The sequence below is a fragment of the Cervus elaphus genome, chromosome 19, assembly GCF_910594005.1.
Source record: "Cervus elaphus chromosome 19, mCerEla1.1, whole genome shotgun sequence".
Classification (NCBI taxonomy): Eukaryota; Metazoa; Chordata; class Mammalia; order Artiodactyla; family Cervidae; genus Cervus; species Cervus elaphus.
Genome location: NC_057833.1, coordinates 11,184,877 through 11,197,053, shown reverse-complemented (window position 1 = coordinate 11,197,053; position 12,177 = coordinate 11,184,877). Strand labels below are relative to the sequence as shown.

At 39.1% G+C, this 12,177-nt stretch overlaps 1 protein-coding gene across 1 annotated transcript in view; it reads left to right on the top strand.

Annotated features, from left to right (window-relative positions):
• Window positions 1-11,956, top strand: part of VEPH1 (ventricular zone expressed PH domain containing 1) — a 320,038-nt gene extending 308,082 nt beyond the window's left edge. The window contains exon 14 of the mRNA XM_043874509.1: window positions 10,912-11,956. Within this exon, the coding sequence (XP_043730444.1) occupies window positions 10,912-10,983 (72 nt within the window). The 3' untranslated portion in view covers window positions 10,984-11,956. The remainder of the gene's footprint in view (window positions 1-10,911) is intronic.
• Window positions 11,957-12,177: the final 221 nt, after the last annotated feature.

Sequence of the window (12,177 nt, the reverse complement as noted above, 5' to 3'; positions counted from 1 at the left end):
AACAAATATATAGTGTACATTGTTTCCTTTCTTTTAAATTTTAGAATTTGAAATAGAAGTTACTTACTTACTTTCTCTTCTTTCCCATTTCCTTCCTCCCCTTCTCCCTCCCCCAGAACACAGTCCCAAAAACATGAAGTGTGGCAGATTAAGGCAGGCATCTGCCCTTGAAGGAGAGGACCACAGTGGCCCAGAGCAGGATGTCCGAGCTCAAATCCAGCAAGAGAGTGGCCATCCAGGATGGCTGCCCCATGTCGGGGTCAGAGTCAGAGCTGGGTAAGGAGGGTGTCCACAAAGGGCAACCTGGTGTAGGCTGTCAGAGCCCAGAAAGAGCGAGGAAAGCATCCAGGCATGAGGTCACCCAGCACAGAATGCTGAAGCCCAAACAGGGTAATCAGGTGTCCACAAGGTGAGGACAGGTCAGGACAGGGCATCTCAACCCGAGTGAGATGAGTATCCATGTGGGTAAAAGGGTGGCAGCAGAGATGGGTTACATACTAGGAGATTGATGAAATAAGTAAACAAATTAAGGATATTAAGAGTCAGTTTCCTAATGGTCAGAGTAGGAAGATACAATTATGGGAAGGAAGAAAACTGGAATGAACCCCATGGTATTGGATCGAAATTGGAGGTATCAGTATAAACTCATGATTTTCAATATAAATGAGTATAGAGACATAGAAAAGTTAATATGTAAGTAAATAAAACTATTGTTTTAAAGATATTTGCATCTATGTTGTAGATATAGATACAGATATACATAACTAGCTCTGTCCACTGAGAGGGCTTGGGAATAGCCAAACTCTTAAGAGTAATGAACACACCCAGCACCCAGAGCTTGAGTCATAAATATGATTTTCTAGTAACAGCAGCCTAGATTTCTCAGGGAATTATCCTAGACCTGGGTCAAAGAGAGTATAAGACAAGCATGTAACATCTTACTATATCAAAAAGCAAGGAAGTGCTCCAAGAATGATGAAAGTGATATGTGAAAGTGTTAGTCACTCAGTTGTGTCTGATTCTTTGTGACCCCATGGACTGTAGCCCACCAGGCTCCTCCGTCCATGGGATTCTCCAGGCAAGAATACTGGAATGTGTTGCCATTCCCTTCTCCAGGGGATCTTCCTGACCCAGGGATCAAACCCAGGTCTGCTGCATTGCAGGCAGATTCTTTACCGTCTGAGCCACCAGGGAAGCCCCCAAGAATGGGGAAATCTCAAGAGTATAGAGAAGTCAGCTTGAGGGGGCTGCCCCTGACCAAATCAGGGATAATTTGAGAAATAAAATAATCTATTGATTAAAAGAGGAAACCATGAATCCAAACAAATTTAAATCATGAATGAGTTGAAAATTTAGTGAGAAACAGTTTCAAAGTACTAAAGAAAGTAAGAGTAACTTTCAATGGAAAAGCAGATGCCGCCTTAACTAGGTGATCAAAGTGAACTTCAATAGCAATAGGTCAAATCTAAATTGTACATCACTTTAGTTGTAGCAAAGAGAACATTGTGGTAGTCCTACCAAAGATAAATGACCTGAATATAATCAAAGAAATGTCTGATGAGCCCAAATTAAGTGTTATTGTACAAAACAACTACCATGTGATCCTTAAAATTGTCAAGGTTGTAAAAGTCAAAGGAAGACCAACTTCTTCAAGACTGAAGAAAACTAATGTGACCACTAAATACCCTGTGTGGTTCTGAACCAGATCCTTTTGCTATAAAGTATATAATTAGGATGACTGGCAAAGCTTAAATGGGGGCTGAGGATTAGAAGTTAGCAGTGATTCAGTGTTAATCTCCTGATTTTGATGGCTATTCTGTGGTCATGTAGGAGAATGTAATTATTGGAGAATGAACAGTGAAGTAGTCGGGGATGATGACATATCAGGTCAGCAGCGTACTCTCTAGTTGTTCAGGAAAACAAGTTTCTGTCCTGTACTGTGCTTGCAACTTTTTAAAACCTTTACTACTGTTCCCAGTTTTAAAATAAAATACATTTATAAAATATAATACATTGTTTTGTGTACAGTGAAATAAATCTCATTATTTAATTTTGATGGTTCCCACCTTTTACCTGGGTACTCTCAACATTACACAAATTATATCTGGAGCTGAAGGGTAAAGACTGCCTCTCACTCATCTTTGTACCCCACAAAGTACCCAGAACACGATAGCCACTTCCCTTATTTATAGTCCCAGATTTTACTTTCTGCTGTCAACTTTAATAATGCTTCACGAAAAACATATTAAAATGGCAATGTCTCTGAGAAATATTTCTCACTTTTCTCTAAAGGCCTCAACACACATCTCGTTAAACCCCATCCCATCCCCCAAATAAAATAAAATTAAATAATAGAAATGCATATCTTAAACAATCAAAGTCTTTACTATGCTTACTACTTAGTCATTTCATTGCTGTTAATGATGATGCCACTGTTGTCGTTTAGATTTTACCTTTAGGCTACTTTTTTTCCTACCTTATCCACCTTTTAATATACAGCTCCCACATTTCCTTTAGTAGAAATGCCACATGCCGCACTTTTTTTTTTTAACATGCAGCATGCATTAGAGACCTTGTTGGCCACATTCTGATTTTTTCTTGACTTCCAAACAGACAATTTGAGCCATGATATGGGGAACTGCCTAAGGCCAGTCAGCCACTCACTTTGTCCAGCACAGCCATCTTTATCAGAGGGTGGTGCTATGGAAAGAATTTGACTGTTTTACTATGTTTTGTCATTAGCGTTTTATAAAATGTAGTGTGTGCTAAGTGGCTTCAGTTGTGTCCAACTCTATGCGACCCTATGGATCATAGCCCACCAGGCTCCTCTGTCCAGGGGATTCTCCAGGCAAAATACTGGAGTGGGTTGCTATTTCCCCCTCCAGGGGATCCTCCCAACCTAGGGATCGAACCCGCGTCTCTTATTCCTCCTGTACTGGCAAGTGAGTTCTTTACCACTAGCGCTGCCTGGGAAGCCCTTATAAAATGTAGAGGAAGTAGGAAAATGGAATAGTTGATATTAGTGAAAAATATGGATTTCACAGAAGTAATACTATTGAGATAAAGATAGAAATCAGTGGACAGGCCAAATGCTGTAGATTGCATTCCTATTCAGATGTTCACTGAACCTAAGTCAGGTGACAGAGTGTTTTATTATTGGGGTGGGGGGAGATCCAAGTTTACAGCATGTATATTATATATTAGATATACATATTTGAAGACTGTGTTTAAGTTGGTATAGTTACTTACCTTATAATATATGTTTGATAGTCAGTTTTCATTTGTGCTTTCAGAAAGGCTTTATATATGAAAGTAGTAGACTGCCTATAGAGTTCATGAGAGAAAAAGTCTGCTCCTCTCCTAAAATTCAGATAACTTTTCCAGAGTTGTAATTTCTAGCAGCTGTGACCTGGGGATGGCAGGACAGTTGAGAGCAATCACATAGGTGGCCAAGGTGATCACCTCAACCCTTAGCAGTGCCGCTGGAATTATAGATCTCCCACACACCCATAAATCTCATATATGAGTATCCAGGAGAAATGATCATCTTTTCTCTTTTTTAGCTGTAGTCTTGGTTAAAGCCAAGATTGTCATAGATTTTATATAAGGTTTTCACTGAGAATCAAAATTCAAATTCAATTCTAAGGGCTGTGTCCTACCATTCTTTTCCTGTTTTAACATAAAATGTCTGGAATGCAGGTCAGTTAAAGATCGAGAAGGGAGAGAATAAAAGTAGAAAGCGATGAGGAAGAGAAAGAAGAGACAAAAAAGGGAAACAAGACTAACAGGAAAGTAGAAATAAAGCTAGGAAGAGGGAAATGCTGATAAAAGGGACAATGAAGAAAACTAGTTCAGAGGGATTCAAATTTGACTTCACCACTCTAGATCTGGACACCAGATCCAGAGTGCTCCTTCTAACTTCTCCTCTTTTCCCTCAACATTAAAGGGCCAAGAGCACCCTATTATGGCCCCCATCATGGGGTCCAACTTCCAAGTCACCGTGTTACTTAGTAAGGACAATAACATTTGCATTTGCACAGCGCTCTGTAATTTTTATTGAAGTATAGTTAATTTATAGTGTTGTGTTAATGCTACTGTACAGCGAAGTGAACTCCGGTATATCCATATATAGTAGTAGTAGTAAGAGTTTAGTCACTAAGTCGTGTCCGACTCTTGCGACCCCATGGGCTGTAGCCTGCCAGGCTCCTCCGTCCATGGGATTCTCCAGGCACACATACTGGAGTGGGTTGCCATTTCCTTCTCCAGGGGGTCTTTCCAACCCAGGAATCAAACCCAGATCTCCTGCATTGCAGGCAGATTCTTTAGCGACTGAGGTATGAGGGAAGCCCATATATATTGCTTTTTATATTCTGTTCCGTTATGGTTTATCCTAGGAGATTAGATATAGCTCCCCGTGCTATGCAGTAGGACCTTGTTGTTTATGCATTCTAAATGTGATAGTTTGCATCTACTAACCTCAAACTCCCAGTCCATCCCTCCTCCTCCCCCCACTCCCTTGGCAACCACTAATCTGTTCTCCACGTCTGTGAGCCTGTTTCTGTTTTGTAGATACGTTCATTTGTGCCACATTTGAGATTCTATATGTGTGATATCATATGGTATTTGTCTCTTTCTGACTTATTCCACTTAGTATGACAATCTCTAGTTGCATCCATGTTACTGTAGATGACACTGTTTCCTTCTTTCTTATGGTTGAGTAGGATTCCATTGTTTATATATACTATATCTTCTTTATCTATTCATCTGTTGTTTGACATTCGGATTGTTTCCATGTCTTGGCTATTGTGAATGGTACTGTTATGAACATAGGGGTGCATGTGACTTTTTGAATTATGGTTTTGTCCAGCTATATGCTGAATCATATAGTAATTCTAGTTTTAGTTTTCTGAGGAGCCTCCAACTGTTTTCCATAGTGGCTACACTAACTTACATTCCCACCAACACTGTAGGAGGGTTCCCTTTTCGCCATACCATTTCCAGTGTTTGTTATTTGTAGAATTTTTAATGACGGCTATTCTAACTGGTGTGAGATGATATCTCATTGTAGTTTTGATTTGCATTTGGCTTCCCTAATGGCTCAGTGGTAAAAAAAAAAAAAAAAATCTGCCTGCAGTGCAGGATCTTCAGGAGACGTGGGTTCAATCCCTGGGCCTAAAAGATCCTCTGGAGAAGTCAGTGGCAACCCACACCGGTATTCTTGCCTAGAGAACCCCATGGACAGAAGAGCCTGGTGGGCTACAGTCCATAGGGTCGCAAAGAGTTGGACACAACTAAAGCAACTTACCAATAATTAGTGATGTTGAGAATCTTTTCATGCACCTATTGGCCATCTGTATGCCTTCTTTGGAGAAATATCTATTTAGATCTTCCCACTTTTTGATTGGGTTGTTTGTTTTCTTTGTTGTTGAGTTATAAGAGCTGTTTGTATATTTTGGAGATTAAACCTTTATGAGTCATGTCATTTGCAAATATTTTCTCCAATTCCATAGGTTATCTTTTTGTTTGTGGTTTCCTTTGCTATGCAAAAGCTATGATTAGCTGCCATTTGTTTTTTTTTTGTTTTGTTTTGTTTTGTTTTTTTGGTATTGTCTTGGGAGATTGGTGTGACTTGGGAAATACTGGTACAATTTATGTCAGAGAATGTTTTCCAGTGCCCTCTTCTGGGAGTTTTATGGTGTTGTATCTTATGTTTAAGTCTTTAAGTCATTTTGAGTTTATTTTTGTGCATGGTGTGAAGATGTGTTCTGACTTCATTGATTTGTGTGTGGAGAGTTGGTGATGGACAAGAAAGTCTGATATGCTGCAGTCCATGGGGTTGCAAAAAGTCCAACATGACTTAGCAACTGAACTGAACTGTCCAACTTTCCCAACACCACTTGCTGAAGAAACTATCTTTTTCCCATTGAATATTTGTGCTTCCTTTGCCAAAGCTTAATTGGCCATAGCTGTGTGGGTTTATTTCTGGACTCTCTATTCTGTTCCGTTAACCCATATGTCTGTTTTTGTACCAGTACCACACTGTTTTGATAACTGTAGCTTTGTAATATTGCCTGAAGTCTGGGAGGGTTATGCCTCCTACTTTGGTTTTTCTTTTTTTTTTTTCCCCCCTTAATATTGCTTTGGCAATTCTGGGTCTTTTAATGGTTCCATATACATTTTTGTATTATTTGTTCTAGTTCTGGGAAAAATGTCATGGGTAATTTGATGGGGATCACATTAAATCTGTAGATTGCTTTGGGTAGTATTGCCATTTTAGCAATGTTAATTCTTCTAATCCCAGAGCATGGGATAGCTTTCCATTTCTTTGAATACTGTTTAATTTCCTTTATTAATGTTTTCTAGTTCTCAGTATGTAACTCTTTCATCTCCTTGTTCAGTTTTATTACCAGGTATCTCTCTTTTTTTTTTTTGGTATTTTTTTAAAAGGTATTTTTTTACATTCCCTTTTTGATAGTTCATTGTCAGTGTAAAGAATGCAACTGGTTTCTGAATATTAATCTTGTATCCTGCTACTGTGTTGAATTCATTTATCAATTCTAGGAGTTTTTGTGTGGAGTCCTTAGGATTTCTATCTATAGTATCATGTCATATGCCTAGAGTGACAATTTTATCTATTCCCTTCCAATTTGGATACTTTTGTTTCTTTTTATTATCTGATTGCTGTGACCAGGACTTCTAACACTGTGTTGAATAAAAGTAGTGAGAGTGTGCATCCCACTTTTTGAAGCACTTTGGTGACATTTTTGTTATGTAGAAACTAAGATCTAAAAGGATCTAATTTTTTTTAAAAACGGGGTAGGTGGTGTTTGTGAATGTCAGACTTTATCTAAAACTTTGACCTGATACTCAAAGCTCTGTTTTTGTGCTTTTCTTCCCATTCCACATTACTTATGTGTTTAAAATAAATAGGAAATGAACAGTTATACTCAACTGTAAGTAGAGAAAGTATCGTGTTAGTGTTTAGGGCTGTAATTAGGTAACCCTTATAAAATTAGAAAACTAAGCCAATGCATGTACTGTTTATTGAGTTGGCCAAAAAGTTCATTCAGATTTTTCCGTAAGATATTACAGAAAAACCCAAATGAAGTTTTTGGCCAGCCCAATACATAAACACCTATACTGTATAACATCTCAAAGTTATTTTTAGATGCTGAGATTTTAAACCACTTGTCTGTTTTGTATTTTCTAAATCTTCTACAATGAACATATATCACTTTCATAAAAATAATATATAAGAATCTAATGCAAATAGAGAAAATATATAAGAAATTTTATTTAAATCTTTTAACCTCTGCCCTCTTTCCTCTATACAGATGCTAAAAGTTACAGGAGGAATACTCAAATAAATAGCATTGAATGACAGTAAGCAATAACTACTCAGTGAAATTAAGAAAAATTGTATTTACTTCTGGGATTAAAAATATATATACAATTTTTTTATTCTACATTGGCTATATATTAGCTGCCAAAGTATTGTTGCCTATTTTAATCCAGAAAAACAATAGCATTTTGCCATTCTCCCACCCTCAAAGATTTCTAAGCCGTAGTAAATTATAGGCAACTTGCAAACGAAGAACAACTATTTCTGGAGGAGTGAATATCTGCCAGCCACAAGGCACTCTGGATCATGGAGCAAGCAAATATAACTCATCACTATACTTACTTGGAGAATATTGTTGGGGACTTCATTATTTTACTATACCCTCTATGAGAAGTTCTTCCTGTTATTCTTAGTATCAGAAGTGGCTTTACTCCTGCGAAGTCAGGTCTGGGCCTGACTTATATTAGTGGCTGAGCAAATATAACCCGACATGTAGCAGAGACGTAGCAAAGAGCACGTGTAGCCCAATGCAAGCAGAGACCCATCCTTACAGCACACATTTCAGGTACTAAGATCACTTCCAGATTCATCTGCATCCTTCCTACCCTCTTGGGGCCTGGTGCCCTCATCCACTTGTTTTCTATTTATCTCTTTATATCATGTGTATTTTGGTAAATAATATTAAATCCTTCAGGAGATTAAAAAAGGCCATAAATAAGTATGTGTATTAATTTACATATACATATATACATACACCAGAGAAGGCAATGGCACCCCACTCCAGTACTCTTGCCTGGAAAATCCCATGGACGGAGGAGCCTGGTAGGCTACAGTCCATGGGGTCGCAAAGAGTCGGACACAACTGAGCGACTTCACTTTCACTTTTCACTTTTCACTTTCATGCATTGGAGAAGGAAATGGCAACCCATTCCAGTATTCTTGCCTGGAGAATCCCAGGGATGGGAGCCTGCTGGGCTGCCGTCTATTGGGTCACACAGAGTTGGACACGACTGACGTGATTTAGCAGCAGCAGCAGCATATACATACACATTCTAATTGTGAATATGTGAAACCTTGATCTTTGGCTGTGTCAGTTATGTTTTTCACACTCTATCTACCACAAGTAATACTCAACAAGTAACTTAAAACATACTACCCTAAATCCTTGTTATTTACAATCTTTGCAACCCATAGCCCTTAATATGCCATGAACAATTAGTGGCAAAGCCATTTCTATCCAAAGAAACTAGTTCAGGGTCTAAATTCAACTATATGATTATCCCTTTGGCCTTGCTTTACTGAGCCACACCTCTTCGGATGCTAGCAGAATTTGCTAGATTGCCCTCAAGAGGAAATAGAAGTATTTCCTCCCTCAAGGTACTCTGACTGTAAAAACATCCATGACTTGTTTCTAAAGTCAGAGATGGGAGAAGAGTGGCAACAGTAGGGGGGAAACAGGGAGAGAGAATAGTTTTTGGTATAATTCACTATCTGATCATAGAAAGACATGGATAACTATTTCCAGTTTTGGGAAAAGAAAATCAGATGCACATTAAATAATGGTAAAATTATATAGTGATTTACCATGGTAGTGGATGTTGACATGGGGGATTATGGTAGGGAGACCACTTTTTCTCATAATATTCCCAATAGGAACGAACAAAAAGAATGTGTGTATGTGTGTGCATGCAAGAGAAAGAGATAAGGTGCGGCCAGCCAGGGAAAACCAGAACTACAAAGAGAAAGTGTGCTGCAATGCAGGGCCCTCCTTTTGATTGTAAACAAAATAAGGAAGACCCAGCTCGATCCTTATGAAAAACATATTTTCTGTGTTTTGCTTTTGTAAGCTCTGATGATTACTTCTCTGTGGAACTAATACTCAGTGAATCTATTTCTAACCAGTCATCACTTGCAACACGTATGTTTTCAAAATGCTTCAACTTACAGGAAATATAAAATTGTGATTCCAAAACACCTTCTTGAGATGTGGCTTAGGAAAGATTTCAAGGGAAACTGCAGGTTGTGGCATTTGCTTCCCCTTCCAGATCCTTTAAAGCTGTTGGGTTTTTTGTTGCTGTTATTTTTTGGTGGAGTTTGCCCTTAACTGACATGAGGGCTCTGGGGCAGGTGAAATGCAGATTGAAATCTCAAAGCGTGGCAAGCAGATTCCTGAATTCCCATAGACCTTGAACAGACACAACCAAGCCAAACTTCCTAGAATCATAAACAACAGGGTGCAGAGGGAAATTGCAATTGTACAATTCCCAGTCGTTCAAAGAAATCGTTAAAATATTCTAGAAAAATGTCAAAAGTTATTTTACACAAAAATTTCACAACTTGTTCCACTAAGTACAGGATGAGTTTAAAATTACTCTAGCAATTAGAGGCCATGGGCTATTTACTTAGAGAAGGTGACAGGGTGATTAAGTGGGTAAAACTTGCCCCAGGCACACAGTCCTCCCAAACTTCATCCTCTCTGAAAGAGGGTTAGCCAACATTTGCTGCACTGTTATTGTGTGCCTGGCCCCATTCTAGCCTAGAGGGACACAGAGATCAATAAAACTCTGTCCTCGAGGCCCTTTAGTTTAGAGAAGAATAGAAGTTACCCATCAATTCATGCAAGAGGCAGTAAACACAAGAACTTAAAAGTCAGATATCTGAATTCAAATTCTGGCTCTGTCTTATAGCCTATAGTGTGTGACTCTGTGACTTTGGGAAAGTTATTTGACTTCTGTGCCTCGGTGTTTCATACATGCACACGCGCGCACACACACACACACACACACACACACTCACACACACATCTACAGAAGACCCTTGAACAACACAGGTTGTAACAGTAAGATCCACTTAAACAGGGATTTTTTTTCACTAGTAAATTTTACAGTAGTACACAATCTGTGATTGACTGATGTCCTCAGATACAGATAAACTGGGGATATGGATGGCAGAGTATAAATTACACGTGGATTTTTAACTATGTGAAAGATCAGTGCCCCTGTGTTGTTCAAGGGTCAACTGTGCATTCATCTACACACACACACACACACACACACACACACATACACAAGATCCTCTCTTATGTGGTGGCTGTGAGAATTAGTGTATATTCATCACTTAGAAGACTGCCTTGCCCTTAATAAGTACTATGCATGTGTGCTCAATCACTTCAGTCGTGTCTGACTCTTTGCAACCCTATGAACTGTAGCCGGCCAGGCTTCGCTGTCCATGGGAATTCTGCAGGCAAGAATACTGGACTGGGTTGCCATGCCCTCCTCCACGGGATCTTCCCCACCTAGGCAGGGATCAAACCCACGTCTCCTGCATTGCAGGTGGATTCTTTACCCACTGAGGCACCTGGGAAGCCCATAGTAAGTGCTATATGTGTTCATTGAATAACTAAATATTTAGGTTGGTGCAAAAGTAGTTGCAATTTTACATTGTTGAACTTTGTTTTATATTGGAATACATTCTTAAATGTGGTTATATTTTACATCATTTTAATGTGCATTTCTTGCTTAATGTTTTTTTGCTAATGACTTATTACTTGCTGTTTATATTTATTTTAGACCAGGGAAATGATGTTAGACAAAAAAACAAATTCAAGCAATTTTCTTATCCAAGTTCAAAATGGGTCGTAAAGCAGTGGAGACCACTTGCAACGTCAGCAATGCATTTGGCCCAGGAACTGCTAATGAATGTACAGTACAGTGGTGGTTCAAGAAGTTTTGCAAAGGAGATGAGAACCTTGAAGATGAGCACAAAGGCTGACCATCGGAAGTGACAACAAAAAACTGAAAGGATCATCGAAGCTGGTCCTCTTACAGCTACATTTAGAAGTTGTCCAAGAACTCAGAGCATCGACCGTTCTTCAGTCCTTTGGCATTTGAAGCAAATTGGAAAGGTGAAAAAGCTCAATAAGTGGGTGCTTCATGAGCTGACTGCAAATCAGAAAATCATCATTTTGAAGTGCCATCTTCTCTTATTCTGTGCAATAACAGCAAACCATTTCCCAATTGGATTGTGACGTGTGACAAAAAGTGGATTTTACTCAACAACCGGCAATGATCGACTCAGTAGTTGGACCAAGAAGAAGCTCCGAAGCACTTCCCAAAGCTAAACTTGCACCAAAAAGAAGATCAGAGTCACTGTTTGGTGGTCTCCTGACCATCTGATCCACTGGTTTTGTGAATCCAGGCAAAACCATTCCATCTGAGAAGTCTGCTCATCAAATCAATGAATGGCACTGAAAACTTCAGTGCCTGCAGATGGCATTGGCCAACAGAAAGGGCCCAGTTCTTCTCTGCAACAATGCCCGACCGTGTGTCACACCGCCAACACTTCAAAAGTTGAACTAATTGGGCGACGAAGTTTTGCCTCACCCACCAAATTCACCTGACCTCTCACTAACTGACTACCACTCCTTCAAGCATTTCAACAACTTTTTGCAGGGACAGTGCTTCCACAACCAACAGGATGCAGAAGATACTTTCCAAGGATTTGTTGAATCCTGGAGCACAGATGTTTATGCTACAGAAATAAAGAAACTTATTTCTCATTGGCAAAACTAAGTTGATTGTAAATGGTTCCTATTTTGATTAATAAAGATGTGTTTGAGCCTAGTTATAATGATTTAAATTTCATGGTCCGAAACCACAATTACTTCTTTTTTTTCACAATTACTTTTTCGCCAACCTAATAAAAACATTATAAACAAGATCCTTAAGAGAACCTTGCACAAGTCTGAGAATGAAAAAGAGGTATCTCTACCAGCCAGAGAACATCAGGAATGACCTCTCTGAGATACCATGCTGGAACAGGGTCCGTGGGAGACT